At 42.6% G+C, this 17,779-nt stretch overlaps 1 protein-coding gene across 7 annotated transcripts in view; it reads right to left on the bottom strand.

Moving 5' to 3' along the window:
* The window catches only part of ACTR3B (actin related protein 3B), a 90,734-nt gene that overhangs the window by 55,987 nt on the left and 16,968 nt on the right, over positions 1 to 17,779 (bottom strand). For 2 of the 7 annotated variants that reach the window (XM_042927182.1, XM_042927183.1), the window contains exons 2-3: positions 14,693 to 14,748; positions 280 to 404 (exon numbers count right to left, since the gene is read on the bottom strand). In XM_042927182.1, coding sequence (XP_042783116.1) covers positions 280 to 404; positions 14,693 to 14,748 — 181 coding nt within the window. Of the gene's footprint in view, positions 1 to 279; positions 405 to 11,963; positions 12,050 to 12,171; positions 12,372 to 14,087; positions 14,290 to 14,692; positions 14,749 to 17,779 lie in introns of those variants that run through there. The other 5 variants (XM_042927181.1, XM_042927187.1, XM_042927188.1 and 2 more) reach the window with 5 other exon arrangements.

Below are 17,779 nucleotides of genomic sequence, written 5' to 3'. Positions count from 1 at the left end.
AGAGAGCCTGCTTGGAATTCTCTCTCTCCCTCACTCTCTGTCCCTCCCCCGCGCTTGCGCGCGTGCCTGTGCACGCACATGCGTACTCTCTCAAAAATAAACTTTAAGACAAATTTGTTTTAAATAAAGTTAAGAAAGAAACTTTTTAAACATAAAAATAAAAATACATCCCTTAACTCCTAAGTACAGTTTCTAGACCATCTGCCATTCTGCACTCTCCCTTCTACTGTTCTGTTCTCGGCTCCACACTAAGGCAGCAAATCCCTAAGGGGAGCTCACCTTTGTGGCATACGTGGGCTTATCGATGGCCTCGTCCCCTATGAAAAAGTCCAGGTCATCGACTCCTCTCAACACCCTCCTCTGGGCTTGGTCAACTACCTTTGCCGACTCCCTGATGGCAATACCTTAAAAAAAAAAAAAAAAAAAGCACAAAGATTTCCATCACTATTCAGATTTATCTGAATGATCAAGAAAGGATCATATAATCCCCATGTATGTACAAGTACATTTTCAATGTTAGGGTTTTATATGGGGTGGGGTGTTCATAGAAAAGACACTATCAACGAGTACATAAAATACAGAAATAGCTTTTATGTTGCAGTATTATTTTCAATGGTACAAAGGAACTTAGCTGATCTGCTTTTAATGCTGACAGAAGCTATATCACTATATTTCTCAATTTCATCTGGAAAAATCCCACAAGACAATAAATGAAACGCCCTTGGGGTATGTATCAATAGGTTCCAAATTTTAAAATACAATATAGGAGACAAATTAAAAATATAATACAAAAAAGAAGAGTAAACTGAAAAATAACACCTATACACTCTCCAGTCCTTTTTTTAAATAAAACTCTGCATCAGATAGATTTAAAATATATTCTTTTAATCTTGTTATAGGAAAAAAACTGACTTCACTCAAAGAAACAACTAGGAGGCCGATGGCTAATATCCATCACAAAAAAGAAAAGTACAATAATCAAACAACTGCATTACGTAAAAATGCCAATGGCTTTCTGATACATCATTTTAATAAGGGGTTACCGTGACGTTTGAGAATATACTTAGTAAAAATCACATAGAACTTCACTACAGAATTTAATATTTAATGAAATGTGGAAGCTTGACAAAGATAAAATTTTCCATTTACACTCCTAACCCTTGGTCATACTCCGAGCTCCCATAAACTCACCTTCATCAAATTTATCCCAAAACAAATTAGCAGACACATGAACGTATTTTTTAGAGCAGATCATCTGAAACCCCCAAATCATTACGAATGAAGGGTCGCAACAGTCACACGAGTGAATGTGAACCCTGTTTGTGAGAAAGGTGTTTTGCAGCGACAGGGGCAAGAGGTAAAAAGGAGGAGTCCGGAGTAGAAGTCACTCACTCTGTCCACCTCTTCTCACTCCATCCAGCTCACTGCCACACTTAGACTCAAAGCCTTCCAGTTACAAAAGGTGGCACAAATCTAGGGGACGGGATTTCTGCAGGACTCAAGGAGCAGGTATGGCGTGGAAATGCTGGAGACAAAGCCCAGCAAGCAGTCAGAGGTGGTGAGCATGTCCAGAGCCCTGAAGCTGGTCACAGGGCAGAAAAGTCTGCTGGGCCCTAAACAACTGAAGCAATCTACAGAAACAAATAAAACCACCTCTGAAAACTGAGCAGGCCACTCAATGGCACACTGACAAGCATCACACAGGATCATCTGACGCACACGTCATGCACGCAGAGGCCCCTGGCAGCACGGCTCGCAGCAGACCGCAAGGTCCTCGCACAGGGTGCCAGTGTGAGTGACAGATTCTATCCTCTGGGCAAGATCAAACTTAATTATGCATGAATTTATAATTAAACTGCCAAGTCAAAATAAAAGATTGTGAAGACACAGGGCAAAAAAATTCTGCGATTCATTCCATCATTCAACTTTGCCAAGAATTTGGGGGCAACATATTAACCAGAAGAAAAATCACCACCCTGGGGTGCCTGGGTGGCTTGGTCAGTTAAGCATCCGACTTCGGCTCAGGTCATGATTTCACGGTGTGTGTGCTCGAGTCCCTGCATCAGGCTCTGCACTGTTAGTACAGAGCCTGTGTGGAATCTCTGTCTCTGTCTCTCTGCTCCTCCCCACTCACTTGCATGCATGCACTCTCTCGAAACAAATAAACTTAATTCAAAAAAAAAAGAAAGAAAAGAAAAATCACCACCTTGAAGAAAAAATACTAAACTTAGTGAGGTGACACTACCACACTCAGAAATACAAATGAAAACCAAGTTAATCCTATCCCTCCCAAAAAGGTAATCAAAGTACTCTGGCCCCAAATCATGGTAGGTGTATGTTTTAGTGGCCATGAGAAATAAGAAAAACACAAAACAAAACAAAAACGAAGTATACTTCTTTTAACTATTACTACCTATCATACATGAAGCAACTGAATCCACGAAACAGAGTAAAGGCACAGAGAGCTTATCTTCAAACTCTTTTGCGTAAGCCTACGAAAAGCAAGAAGTGGTCCACACGGTCCTTATGAAGGTGATGGAGAAAGGCACCTAAGAGAGCAGCTATCAAAGACCATCTATGAGCTTTCACAGACTACAGGACTCCTCACAGAGAAAGGGTCCGTGCCACCCCTGCAGCGATCTCCAACCCACCGCCGCCACACACAGTAACAGGTGTCAACAGAGGTGACACTGAGATGGGAAGGACAATGAATAGAACAGATAATGGAGCCAACGGCGAAACGTTCCAACTGGTTACACACAGGTGGCATCTCCACGCGATGGAAAATCAGGAGGCCACGTAAAAGAAGCCAGCAGGTGTTCATATGCCAATCTAGAAGGATGACTGAGTACGTGTAGCGCCTTGACAAAAACACAAGGTGCAGAGCAGTGTACATGAGATGCCACCACTGTGTGAAAACAGATGCCTGTGTGTATCTGCTGGGATTTGCGGAGCATCTCAGGAAGGAAACACAAGGAACCAGGGAGAGGGGAAGTGGGTGGGAAAGAGTTAATTTTCACTGCGTCCTATTATACCATTTAACTTCTATGGCAGACGAATATATTTTCCACTCAGAGTTAATTAAATTTGGGCTTCCGCTTCTGCAAGGACAGAGTTAACCTAGTTTTCCTGCTGCTCTAAGTACAGCCAGAACCCGGGGACTTTCTAGAAGAAAGAAACACAGAGGCCAGAAGGTAAAGAGCGGACAGACTGGCTGGGGACCACAGGACCCCGGGAACAACACAGCCGTGAGTCTCCTGGGTCTTCTTTTTGTCTCCTGTAGCCCATACTGGTTACCCTAGAAACACCGATGAGCTCAAAACAAAAAGGGTGTACCCCCAAAAGCCTGCTACCTGCAACCAAAGAAGATAAAAGGGGCAGTCTAAACAATACCTGCTGAACTCCAGTCAAACACCTCAGGAAAACCACCCCTCCTCCTCAGTGCGAAAGCTGAACGTCCACCCCACCCAGCGGCATCAATCTGTCCCCTCTGCTCTCACACTGGGCTTTCGTCACAGGAGGCCGAGTGACAAGTCAGGACTGCCACCACCACCAGCAGTAACAAGGCACCCCTGTCCCTCCCGGCCAGAAGGCTACTTGCTTAGGCCTAATGCGGAGGCTGAACTCCCACCCACAATGAGCAGTAACATGGAGCCTTCCCCCACCCAGTGTCAACAAAGGCCAAGAGGAGACCTTGAACTTCAACCCCAAACTGGCATTAACAAGGGGCATCCCCCTTTCCTTACTGGAGCTGTATCAGAAATAACCTGCTGAAACATCAGATTTAAACAAGATCCAGAATCTCAGACTATCTAAAATGTCCAGGTTTAGGGGCGCCTGGGTGACTCAGTTGGCTAAGCTTCCGACTTCAGCTCAGGTCATGATCTCACGGTTCATATGGTTCATGAGTTCGAGCCCCACGTCGGGCTCTGTGCTGACAGCTCAAAGCATGGAGACTGCTTCGGATTCTGTGTCTCCTTCTAATCTCTCTGCCCCTCCCCCCACCAAAAAAAATAAACATTTTTTTAAAAAAATTTTTAGGGGCGCCTGGGTGGCGCAGTCGGTTAAGCGTCCGACTTCAGCCAGGTCACGATCTCGCGGTCTGTGAGTTCGAGCCCCGCGTCAGGCTCTGGGCTGATGGCTCGGAGCCTGGAGCCTGTTTCCAATTCTGTGTGTCTCCCTCTCTCTCTGCCCCTCCCCCGTTCATGCTCTGTCTCTCTCTGTCCCAAAAATAAATAAAAAACGTTGAAAAAAAAAAAAATTTTTAAATGTCCAGGTTTCAATAAAAACAATCCCTCACCACAGCAAGAACCAGAAATATCTCAACCGAAATGAGAAAAGACAATCAACAGATGCCCACCCCAAGACGACACAGATAACAGAATTAGTAAGCAAGATTTTAGGAGCGATCATACGATGCGTCAATCTACAAACACACTTGAAACAATGGAAAATACAAGAAAGTCTCAGCAAAGAAGCACAAAGTGAAAGCAAGGATAGAAGACAGAGACAAAACTGCATGGAAATTTTGGAACTAAAAATATACAGTACCTGAAATAAAAATCTCGGTGGATTAGTTCAACAGCAGGAAAGGACAGAGAAAAGAATCACTGATCTTGAAGATATAACAATAGAAGTTACCCAGCCTGAACAACAAAGAAAACAGATTGAAAAGCAAATGAACTGGGCCTCAGGGACATGTAGGATATATAATAAAAGCGCTAACATTCATGCATTCCAAGTCCCAGAAGGAGAGGAAAAAGGAAAAAGTATTCAAAGAAATAATGGCTAAAAATCTGCCAAATTTGACTAAAAAAGAAATAAGCCTACAGATTCAACACTGAACAAACCCCAAACAGGATAAACCCAAAGAAATCCATGCCAAGATACATTACAGCCAAACTTCTAAAAACTGAAGACCAAAGAAAAAATTCTAAAAGCCTCCAACAAATTTCTCATCAGAAATCAGGGCACCCAGAAAGAAATGGTACATTTTTCAAGTGTTGAGAACTGTCCACTCGGAATTCTAAATTCAGCCCAAATATCCCCAAAAATGCAGAGCAAATCAAGACATTCGTAAACAAAAGCTAACAGAATTTGTCATCAGCATACCAACTCTTAAAAAATGGCTCGGAAAGTTTTCTAAACGGAGAGGAAATTATAAAAGTAGGAGTCTTGGGAGGTGCCTGGGTGGCTCAGCCGGTTAAGCCTCTGACTTCGGCTCAGGTCACGATCTTGCCGTTCCCAAGTTCGAGTCCCTCGTCAGGCTCTGTGCTGACAGCTCAGAGCCTGGAGCCTGTTTCAGATTCTGTCTCCCTCTCTCTCTCTCTCTGCCTCTCCCCGACCTGTGCTCTGTCTCTCCCTCTCTCAAAAATAAATAAACATTAAAAAAAAACTAAAGACAAAAAAGAAGAAGGAATCTTGGAACATCAGGAGGGAAGAAACACAGAAAGAGCAAAAATAAGCATAATTACTTTCCTTCTCCTCTTGAGTTTTCTAAATTATGTTTGGCAGTTATAGCAAAAATTGTAACACTGATGTCCTTCTCAATGTACGTAGAAGAAATATTCAAGACAATTATATCAGAAATGTGGAGCCTTTCACTCAGACTGGTAAGGTGTTAACACAGGAGACTAAGAAAAGTTACGTACAGGAAATGTAATAGACCAACCACTGAGATGCTACATAAAGAGATGCACTTGGGGCACCTGGATGGCTCAGTCGGTTGAGTGTCTGACTTCGGCTCAGGTCATGATCTCACAGTCCGTGAGTTCAAGCCCCGCGTCAGGCCCTGTGCTGACAGCTTGGAGCCTGGAGCCTGCTTCGGATACTGTGTGTCCCCCTCTCTCTGCCCCTCCCCTGCTTGTGCTCTGTCTCTCTCACTCACAAAAATGAATAAATGTTAAAAAATAAAAAATAAAAAGAGATGCACTCAAAAACACAATACATAAATCAAAACAAAATTCTAAAAAAATGCTCAAATAATCCCCAGGAACTCAGGTAAAACAAAACAAAGGAATAAAAAAAAAAGAACAAGCAGAAAAACCACTAATCAATAATTACAATAAATTATGTGACCTAAATACATTAATGAAAAGACAGAGATTGGCAGAGTGGATTAAAAGAACCTGACTCTTCACAGGGCACCTGGGTGGCTCAGTCCATCAAGCGTCTGACTTCGGCTCAGGTCATGATCTCAGAGCTTGTGAGTTTGAGCCCCACATCGGGCTCTGTGCTGACAGATCAGAGCTTACAGTCTGCTTCAGATTCTGCGTCTCCCTCTCTCTCTGCCCTTCCCCTGCTTGCACTGTCTCTCTCCCTCTCTCAAAAGTGAATAAAAACGTTAAAAAAAAAAAAAAAGAAAAAGGGAAAGAACCTGATTCTTCAAATATAAGGATATATGTAGGTTGAAAGTAAAAAGACGGAAAAAGATATCCACACAAATGTTAATCAAAGAAAGCATGATTGACTATATTGCCAACAGAAAAAGTAAATTTTATAACAAAGAAAGAAAAAATTGAAAAGAACATTAAAAAAGATAAAGGGTCAGTCCATCAAGAAGACACCACAATCCTAAATGTGCACGTAACAAAGAATGGAAGCGCAAAGTACTGGAGACAAAAACTGATGAGAAAAACAGACGAACCCACAATTAGAGCTGCAGACCTCAATGCCTCTCTCAACAACTGATAAAAGGACAAAAGAGCTCAACAATACCATCAACCTACGGGAGCCAACCAACATATACAGAATACTCTACCCAAAGAGAATAGAGTATATACTGTTTACAAGTGCCCGTGGAACCAAAATAAACCTTATACGGGGCCATAAAAGAGACCTTAATAATTTTATAATCATTGTAAAACCATACAGTCGGTTGGTCGTACAGGTTGGCTCAGTCAGTGGCTCAGTCGGTTAAGTGTCCGACTCTTCATTTCTGCTCAGGTCATGATCACTCAGTCATTGAGATCGAGCCCCACATCAGGGTCCACACTGAGCAAGGAGCCTGCTTGGGATCCTCTCTCTCTCTCTCTCTCTCTCTCTCTGCCACTCACCCACTTGTACACATGTACCCTCTCACTCTCTCAAAATAAACTGTAAAGAATAAATAATTTTATAAGAGTTATACAGAGTATGCTTTTTGACTACAATAGAATAAACCCAAAAATCAATGACAGAAAGGTTACCAGGAAAATCCCACAAACATCTGGAAGTTAAACAATGCAGTTCTAAATGTGTCAAAGAGGAAATCTCAGGGAAGTTTTTAAAATACATGAATGGAATGGAAACAAAAATACAAAATATCAAAATGTGTTGGACACTGCAAAAGCAGTGATAACTGGGAAAATTTTAACACTAAAAGTTTACATTAGAAAACAGAAAAACTCTCTGGGATGCCTTGGGTGGCTCAGTTGGTTCAGCCTCCATGTCTGTCTGTCTGCCTGTCTCTCTCTCTCTCCCAAAAATAAACATTAGAAAAAAAATTTTAATTAAAAAAAAAAAGAGAGAGAGTCTCAAATCAATAATCTATGTTCCCACCTTAAGAACCTAGAAAAAGAAGAGCAAAACAAAACCCAAAGCAAGAAAGAAGGATGAGAGCAGAAACCAATGAAATTTAAAACAGAAAAACAGAGAAAACCAATGAATCTAAAAGCTGGTGTATCAAAAGTTAAACCTTTTGCTCCGCAGAAGACCCTATGAAGAAGATGGAAAGAGAAGCTCACAACGGGAGAAATTGTTTGCAAACCATATATTTGACAAAGGACTCGTTATCTAGTATATATAAAGAACTCTCAAAACCTCACAGTAAAAATGTAACAATTAGAAAATGAGCAAAATACACAAAGAGACATTTAATAGAAGAGGATTCTCAGATGGAAAATAAGCACATGAAAAGATGTTCAACACCACTGGCCATTACAGAAATGAAGATTCAGACCATGACGAGATACAACTACACACTTATGAGAAGAGCTAAAATAAAAAAACTGTGACAACACCAAATGCTGGCAAGGATGCAGTGACACCGGCTCTCTCATACACAGCTGGTAGAAATGTAAAATGGTACAGCCACTATGGGAAATACTTTGGCAATTTCTTAATAATACTAAACATAAACTTGCCATACAATGCAGCAATTGCACTACGCAGTATTTATCTAGAGAAATGAAAAATTATGTCCACACAAAAACCTGTACACAATTTTCATAGCAGCTCTATTTATAATAGCCACAAAGCAGAAATAATCAAGAAGTCCTTCAGTACACGAATGTTTAAACAAACTGGTACATGCATACATTGAAATACGACTCAAATAAAAAAAGAAACTATCTGTCAATACATACAACAACTCAGATGGATCTGAAGGGCATTATGCCAAGTGAAAAAGCCAATCACAAAGGACATATCCTGTATGGTTCCGGTTATAAAACATCCTCAAAAAAAAAAAACCCACAAAATTATGGAGACAGAAACAGATTAGTAGTTGCCAAAGGTTAGGGATGGTGGGGAGGAGAGTCAAGTGTAGTTATAAAGAAACAGCTCAGGAGAGACTGTTGTGGTGATATGATGGTTCTACATCTTGACTGTAGTGGTAATCACAGGAATCTACACATGGGATAAAAGGACACGGAACTACACACACACAGACACACACAGACACACACAGACACACACTGCACCAATTTCCATTTCCTGGCTTCAATGCTATAGTATAACCATGTAAGATGTAGCCCTGGATGAAACAGGGAGAAGGGTACACAGGTCTCTCCAAGCTATCTCTTACACTGCCTATGAATCTACAATTATCTCAAAATAACATATTTGAAGACAAATAAAATATAGTTTGTAAATTATTTAAACAAATTAAAAAATAAAACCCCTCAGTTAGCTTAATGACGAACCAAAACTCATACGATTAAACTTAATAAAGAAAAATGTAAAAGTTCTGCAGATTAAAAAAACTGTAGGAGTATAGAATGTGGGTAACCAGAAGAAACAGACTATTTTCCAAATGTTAAAAGGTCATCTGAGGGTAATCTAGGGAAGATTATCAGAAAGGTGCTCAAAACTTACATATAAATTCTAGATCTTAGGAACATTTACTACAGTAATTACCAGACAACAGTAATTTCTTAATTAATACATCCAGTATATTTCCCAAAAGAATGTCATATATTTGATGAAACCTTCAAGAAATAATAATTCCTATCTTACTTACTGTTCTAAAGAACAGAAAAGAAAGCTGAAAAACTCATCTCCAAAAGCCAGTCTAATTTTGATATTCAAACCAGACAAAAATGTACAAGAAAGGTAAATTATAGAGTAATTGCACTTTTAAACACTGATGCAAAAACCCAAATAAATATTTGCAAATACAATTCAACATGTAGTTGGTATTTCATAACCAAGTAGGGATTATCTCAAGAATGAAATAAATGACTATTTAATACTTGAAAATATATTAATGTAATTCATTGTATTATAGGACCTTAACTGTCCAAAACCATATGATCAGCTCTCAGTAAACTAGAAATAGAAAGGGCACTGTATTAACCTGAAAAAAGCATTTCCACAAAAACCAAGAGCAATGACTAGTGGCACACTAAAATCACCGTCTTTAAAATCAGACTGACAAAAGCACCCACTACCTCCAGCTCTCGTCACTCCGGCAGGAGAAGTTCTAGCCAGTACAAAAGACCAAAAAATATATATAAAATATTGAGATTGAAAGGGACAACCATTACTTACAGTTAATAGTCTGAATAGAAAACTTACAAGAATCTGCAAGCTAATAGAACAAATAAGAGAAGCACGTAAGGTTGCTGGATTAAAAAACAAAAAACTCAATAGCATTTCTACATGATAGCAATTACTAGTTAGAAAATGTAATTTCAGAAAATTCACAACAGCAACAAACACATAAGGGTACCTACAGTTAAATCTAGTAAAAGGTGTATGAGCTTTATGAAGTCTATTACAAAAACATTACTGAAAAACACAACAGCCATTAATAAAGATCATATATACCATATTCATGGATAGAAAAACTCAATTCATAAAGATGTCAAATTCTTCCCCAATTAATCTATAAACTGAATGTGTCTCTAATCAAAACCCCATTACAATTTTTCATAGACCTTAACTAATTTTAAAATCTGTAGTAAAGGGGCACCTGGGTGGCTCCGTCAGTTAAGCGTCCTACTCTTGATTTCAGCTCAGGTCACGATCTCTCTCTCTCTCTCTCAAAATAAATAAATAAACATTTTTTTAATAAAATAAAATAAAATCTGTAATAAAAAGTAAGGCCTAAGAATAGCCGAGGTTATTCTGAGAAAAAAGGGAAGAGGAACCACACCTACCAGATATCAAGACACTGGCTAAAGTAATAACATTTAAGACAGCATGAATTTGGAGTGAAGATAAACAAACGCATAAATGAAACCAAATAAAAACACCAGAAATATTCCCAAGCATATATGGTACCTCAATATGATTTAAAAGGCATAACAAATCGGAATGTACTCTTCAATAAATGGTGCTGGGACAAGTGTCCTTCCATTCAGAAAATAAGTAAAATAACTATCTCACACCATATTCAAAAAGTAAACTCAAAATTGTCACAGAAGAAAATGCAGAAAGTCCTTATGACTTTGGAGTAGAAATGCATTTTTCAAGATAGAAACAAATTATAAGTGGAAAATGCGTACTGAATATTTTAACTATATCAAAATTTTACGTGTCTAGATTTAAAAAAATCATTTAAAAAGATGCCATAAAAGACAATATTTGCAACATATTAATATTCAGAGTATACAAAGACAACTGCATAAAACTCCGTAAAAAAGATTAAAAAAATATGCAGTAGAAAAAATGGGCAAAGATACGAACAGGCAATGAAAGGTGCCCCACCTTACCAGTCATCAGAGAAATGCAAACTTATAAAATGACGCATCGTTTCACATTCGTCAGACTGGCGAAAATTTAAGTCTACCAATGTCAACTTTTGTCAAGGCTGTGTGGAAACAAAAACCCTTTACCAGCACCTCCGGGAGCTTCACTGTGCACAAGCACTCAGAAGAGCAGCCTGACAGCAGCTGAGAAGAGAGGTGCGCACCTGCACGACGAAACAACCCCATTTCTCCTCATTTTCTCTTGGGAAACTAGCGCATGTGCGTAAGGAGGGGTTTACTGCACCATTTTGTATAACAGAGAAAACTGGAAAATGCCCAAACGAAAAAAAAAAAAAAAATTGAGATTCAAATGCTAGAACTCTGATCAAGAACTGTATATATCAACATTGCTAAATCTTAAAAACCGATTTCCGGGGGGCGGGGTTCTTTATAAAAGGACAATGCTGAAAGTGATTTACAGCACGGTGTCATTTAGGAAGGTCTAAACCGGCAGAACAAGGCCACTTACAGGCAAGGAACCCTGTTCCCATAAGGTCAGGACCACAGGAAGTTCCCGGCAGAGGAGGGAGAGCAAGGGGGGGGGGGATGGGCTGGAGGAAAAGGGAGGACCTTGCCCACGCTGATGCAGGGGTTCACAGATTTACAGGCTGAAATCATGTCAGCGTTTGCTCCTTCTGAGTGGTGGGTGGGTACGCAGGTCTGTGCTATATTATCTTTTGCAACAGTTTTTAGCTGAAATAAAAACTTCTTAAAAACTCTATGCAACAGGGGCGCCTGGGTGGCTCAGTCAGTTAAGCGTCCGTCCGACTCTTGATTTCGGCTCAGGTCATTCTCTCACGGTTCGTGAGCTCGAGGCCCACATCCAGCCCTGCGCTCACAACACGGAGCCTGCTGGGGGTTCTCTCTCTCTCTCCCTCTCTCTCTCCGCCCCTCCCCAGCTCACTCTCTCTGCCTCTCTCTCTCTCTCAAAAATAAATAAACTTCCACAAACTGCTTTGTAACTATTCCATTAAAAGAAAAGCCAAAAACATCTCTGGGCTCCGTCCCCACCTCCCGTGGAGACGCTCCTCCGAGCAGGAAGCCCTTCACCTGATGCCAACGGGACCTTTACACCGAACTCCTCCGACGCCGAAGGTCGAACACGTCCTTACTTCCTCCCGACCCCTCCCCGCCCCTCCCTCGCGCGCCTTCCGCGGACACGGTCAGCACACACATCCTCACTCCTCTGCCGGACACTTTTCAAGGACTCTCAACATACTGCGACAACTTACAGACCAAAAAAGGCCGGGAAACCCTCCACTCGAACGATCCTGCACACGCTGCCCAGAAGCGCACGCCGGACACGGGCAGAGCCGCCCGGGAAGGGCCGGACGGGGCGCGCGGCACCTCGCCCGTCCGCTGGCTCAGGCCTGAGGCAGCCGTTCGGGGAACAACGTGGAAATTCCCGGGTGCGAGATGAAAGTAAAACCCCTCGAGAGGACAGAGTCGTCGTCATCCGGCCCTCCCCCACGCTCCCGGCCACTGTCCGCCGAGGGCCGTGACTTCCTCCGGCACGACGAGGGCCCGCACGCGCCGCGCACACCCAGCGGGCCCCGCCCATGTCCGCCAGCGTCGTCGGCGAGCTGACGCACATCCGAACGAGCCCCACCTCTTCTCTGCGGGCGCCACGTCGGCACGTGCGTCTCGAACTTCGCCTTGTGGACGGAGCCTCTAGAGCCAGAAAAATGATTCAGCTCCGGCATCTAACTAAGACGAGCAGGAAAGCCGACAGCCCCGGGCGACCGAGGCCCTCCACCCAACCCAGCATCCTCACCCGGGCCCCCAAATCTTCTCACCCCGCCTCCCGGGGCTTCTCCATCCCTTGCAACCGACTCAGCCGACGATACAGCTGTGGCTTTCCTCCCACTTCTCCGACTTTTTATGCTCTGTCTAGCTTCTGCTACTGTGAACGTTCTGAAAGCACCAATCTGAGAGCCGCCTTGCTGTCTGGCGGCGCATGAAATCCCGCTAATAACTGACTTCAGTTCTCCTCCCTGTTGATGATGACGGGGTGAACGGGCCAGCCGGCTGAACGCTGCCGACAGTTTGAAACGGCAACGCAGTAAAGCAGGAGGTGCAAGGTCAGCCTTTCAGAGCCGTGGCACTTAGCAAGGTTAAAATCCAATCTGCTTTGAAAAGTCAGAACGTCCGATTTATCAATCCAACATGGAACGATCAAGTTCCGGGGCATTCGCAATAATAAAATTCTCAAAGGACTGACCTAGCCTACAAAGCGCCAAGCGTGATGGACCTAACTGCGTCTCCTAAAAATTCATACGTTGAAGCCCTTGCCCCCTGTGTGACTGCGTTCGGACGTGGGGACCGTAAGGAGGTAATAAAAGTTAAATGAGGTCGTAAGGTGGGACTTAATCGAAGAGAACTGTTGTCCTCATAAGAAGAGGAAGAGACCACAGAGATCTCTCTTTCGGTTGTGTGCAGAGAAAAGGCCATGTGGGGACACAGTGAGGAGGTGCTGTCTGAAAACCAGGGAAGGAGGCCTCACTGTGAACCAATCCTGATGGCCCCTTGATCGGGGACTTCGAGCCTCCATTCTGGGATCCAATACATTTCTGTTATTTAAGACATCACTCTGTGGTATTTTATAACGGCAGCCCCCAGCAAACTAACACACCAAATTATGAATCCTAAATAAAGAACACAGCAGACAAATTGTGCCTGTTATTAAGGACACCCCGCCATGGTACCAGGGTGTTCAGACCTAGAAATCAGATTCGTGATCAATTATACAGCAAGCAAGGAAGGAAGGAGAATGAGGTAAATAACATGTGCTCGAGGAATCTGGGGTACACTTCCTAGTGAGGTGAGTACCCATATACACCAAAAAGGCCTGCGCCTTCCCTGGAATAAACGCTAAGCCTCCTCTCCCCAGCTCTCCCAAGCTGCCCATGCTCCACAATGTTCCATACTGCTGACAAGGGCCTACCCTCACTGGGTCCCTGGCCCCGCACCACCTTACAACTTCTAAGATCACAATTCATCGCACAAGATCTACACTTAGGAGGCAGTGTTTCCCTTCCCCCTGGACTGATACAAGTTAGTCTGTAAACGGTCTCCAAATAATAACCCGGAATTTAAACAATTTCAGAGAAAAATTCTACCCTAAAAACAACTGACCTGACCTTGGAGGCTCCTGTGGGAAACAAAGAGTGGGTAGGACGTACTCTTGCCAAGATGTGAGAACATTTCTTCTTTTACGTCCATCACTCTCTACTGACCAAAATTTAAACAAAAGCAGACACTCTGAACACAATAAAACAGTCATCAGGCCTCTCGTGTTTTTTGGGTTTTTTTTAAAGGGCATTCAATAGAGTGAACAGTGCAGCACAATGGATGCTCAGTCCACGGAGTCGCTAAGTTAATAAAACTGTACTTACTTAAAATTACAAATGAACCTTAAAGGACCAGATTTCTTCAAGGCAGCTCAGACATTTATGACTGAAGGAAAAGCCCCAGCCAACCACCCAGGCCGAAACTCCAACGATGGTGACAAGGGGCTTTCTCAGAAGAGGACCAAAGGGCCAGAAAGTTGGGGGATTTTAGGCCACAGCTACGGTCTATAGCCATATTCAGGACTAGGTGTCAAAATCAATAACCCTCCCCAGTAACCAGGACAATCTTCTAAAAGCAGATGGCAAGTCAATGAATATGCTTTGGAAAACAGAATCACAATGCCGAGAACCCCGGTCCTTCACACATGTTGAGGGTGGGGCTGTACTTACATGAAGGAATAATGAACTGTGGCTCAGTGTTGCCTGCGTAGCCAAGCTTGGTATACCTAAAAGCACAAAGTCATCAACACAGGTTTAGATAATAATACTGTCCTCTGGATCCCATTAGTGTCTTTTATCATAAGCTCTCCAAGTCCTACAACATCAAGCCTCAAAATATTCACTTGGAAAAAAAAAAAAAAAAGCTTATGATGACTGAGAATCAAACACTAATTTCAGATAAGCGAGCTGTTATTAAAACATAAAATGTGAAGCTTCTTTCTACTGGCAAAAAATTTTGCACACATGCATTAACACATAAATTACATTTGTGTGTCCCTCACGGCTTTAAACGTGCTTTTACACTCTTTTCCTTTTCACAAAAGTCCTGCAAAGGGAGTAGCCCTTGTCCCTATTTTGCAGATGAGAAAACTGAGGCATTGGGATGTTCGTTTGGCTGCCCCGAGCCAAGCAGCTGGTGAACAGAGAAAGAACCCGAATCTGAATGAGCAGGCTAAACTCCAGAGCTGGCTCTCAGAGAAGCACACTTACTTCTCAAACTTCATGAACTTTTGAAAGGGGGGGGGGGGGGGGGAACGCGCTTAAAAAATGATTATATAATTTTCTTAAAATGTCATGGCATATGTCTAGAAACAGCCACTGCCACCTCCTGAGAATATCTGACAGGAGCATCTCTTTTTCATCTCATTTCAGAACGAGCCCATTTTCTGTCAAGATACTCTGTGTGATGGGTTCCAAAAGTCTTAACTAAAACAAATGCCAAAATACTACTATCTGTTCCAAAAGCATTTGCTAATCCCTTAAATAAAAAAAAAATTTTTTTTTAAAAAGTGGCAGGGGGGGACCACCACGGAGAACCATCTGCTGGAAATAAAAAACTGAAAATCGAAAAGACTCATGAGCCCTTCCTTCCTTATTAGCCGACTGTAATGAACAGTAAAGTCTGGACAACTGAGCCATCATCCTGCAGTAACGCTCATAACGAAGAAAAACACTTCCCAGCAGTGTTGAAAGTCACTTTGTTAATTCATTCCATTTTTATAAATTATTTCAAGATGCTTGATACTAAAATTTTTTGATGTGGTACTACATTCCAAATTCTAATAAATTAATTTTATGATTTGTAAATGTATTTTTACCATATGCTAATTTCACTATTTTTGAACACATAGTGAATGAATAAGGCGTGGGGAGCCCAAAACGGCAAGTTCGCTCCATTTAAATCACGCCTTACTGCTCAGTCTCCAAGTTCTTGGTGCCACAGGAACTCGGGTGAGGCTGGGCTCTGAAAACCATCAGGCCATGCCAGAAGTTTCTGGGAGCCATCTGTGGGCCCTCCAGGTTCCACAAATTACCAGATGCACAAACCAAGTGGACCCCACTGTAGGGCTCACCAGACCCAGAGGAAGGTTTCAAAGCTGACCCAGACCTGGGGACTTTCCAGAAGGAAAGCAACATATACTGAACTTTAAAAATTCCCAATTCGACCATCATTCTGGAAGTATATTCCAGACAATAAATACAAATGAACTGAATTGCTGACCCAAGGCTAAAGAAACCTAACAAGCAGGTCAGAAATCACTAAAACCCTCAAATTTAAGACTGTGGTTTTTTTTAAAGGCCACATCACTCACCCATCCCCCCAAAATCATGCAGCTTGCACTCAGATTATCTGCCTGCCCGCGTGGTGAGATTATAGCTTGTATGATGACAGAACGCAGTTCTTTTTCTTGACTGTACCTCCACCCCCAGCACAGTGCCTGGCATGTGGCAGGCACCCCATAAATATCTGCTGAATGAGTTCTTACCCTTGTAAGGAAAGGGATTTACTGCCAAACTGCGGGGGAAAGGGGCAGTGTTAGAAAGGGGGATGCTGAAGGTCAGAAACACAATGTGATGGGCCACATAAAGACCAGGGCCATCGTCTAAGCACAATCTGTCATCTACACGTGAGAAAACACTTGTTTGTGTGATGAAGTTATTAAGACAAACAAACAAACAAACACAGTGAAATGTTAACCTTTATTAAAATGAGGTGAAGGTATCATTTCTATCTGTTCCATTATATTTTGTATTTCTGAAAGTCAACAGAGTGCATTGTATTGGTCAAGACCATGCACTCCGGCACCAGACTGCTTGGATTCAAGTCCCAGCTCTGTTATTTGCCAAATGTGTGACTTTGGGCACGATGCTCTACCTGTCTGTATCTCAGTTTCTCCATCTGTAAAATGGGCATAATAATACAACCTGTTTCCTAGGCTTAGTGAGTTTTATATATAAATAAGGAAGCAGAGAAAGCCCTAGAACAGTGCTACCTATACAAGTTACATTTTTGAGGGGGAGTGCCTGCAGGGTACGAACAGCTTGGATCCTGGAGCCTGCTTCAGATTGTGTCTCCCTCTCTCTGCCCCTCCCCTGCTCGTTCAGCTTCTCTCTCTCTCGCTCTCTCTTAAAAACAAATAAACATTAAAAAATAATAGTAAGTATTTTGACTGTTATTTTTCTGTGTGTTTGAAATATTTCCTAACTTGAAAGTTTTGAAAAGTTCACAACATGCACACAGCATGTTCTGTGGCCTCGTTCAGTCCCTCTGCCGTACATGACTCTACAGCACAGACACCCCACTTTGCGTTGTGGTGGAAATAAAATGCACAAATGGTAAACCCAGCAGATAGAAGACATCCTTCCACAATTGTGTCTTGTACCCTGAAATCGTGAGCCATGGCCCCGAGAAGCAAAAGGTCAGGCTGCAGAGATGGGCTGGTGCACGTTTAGACCAAAATTCAACTGAATACCGATGATGCCACCAGCACGACGTGCCCCTCGACAGCAGCTGCGGGTATGCGGAGACCCTGAGGCCACCGTGGTCTCTCAGACAGCACGGCCCTCAAGGGAGGCCTCTGTCATGGAGTCACGCAGGTAACGCAGCATCGGTAACAGTAAGCGAACGACGATTTTCATGACTGAGGCAAACTAACATTAAGATATACTAATAATCCGGGGCGCCTGGGTGGCTCAGTTGGTTGAGCGTCCGACTTCAGCTCAGATCATGATCTCACGGTTCGTGGGTTTGAGGCC

This window comes from Panthera leo, chromosome A2, assembly GCF_018350215.1.
Source record: "Panthera leo isolate Ple1 chromosome A2, P.leo_Ple1_pat1.1, whole genome shotgun sequence".
NCBI classification, from domain to species: domain Eukaryota; kingdom Metazoa; phylum Chordata; class Mammalia; order Carnivora; family Felidae; genus Panthera; species Panthera leo.
Note: the sequence above shows the minus strand (reverse complement) of the source record. Positions and strands in the feature narration are given on the sequence as shown.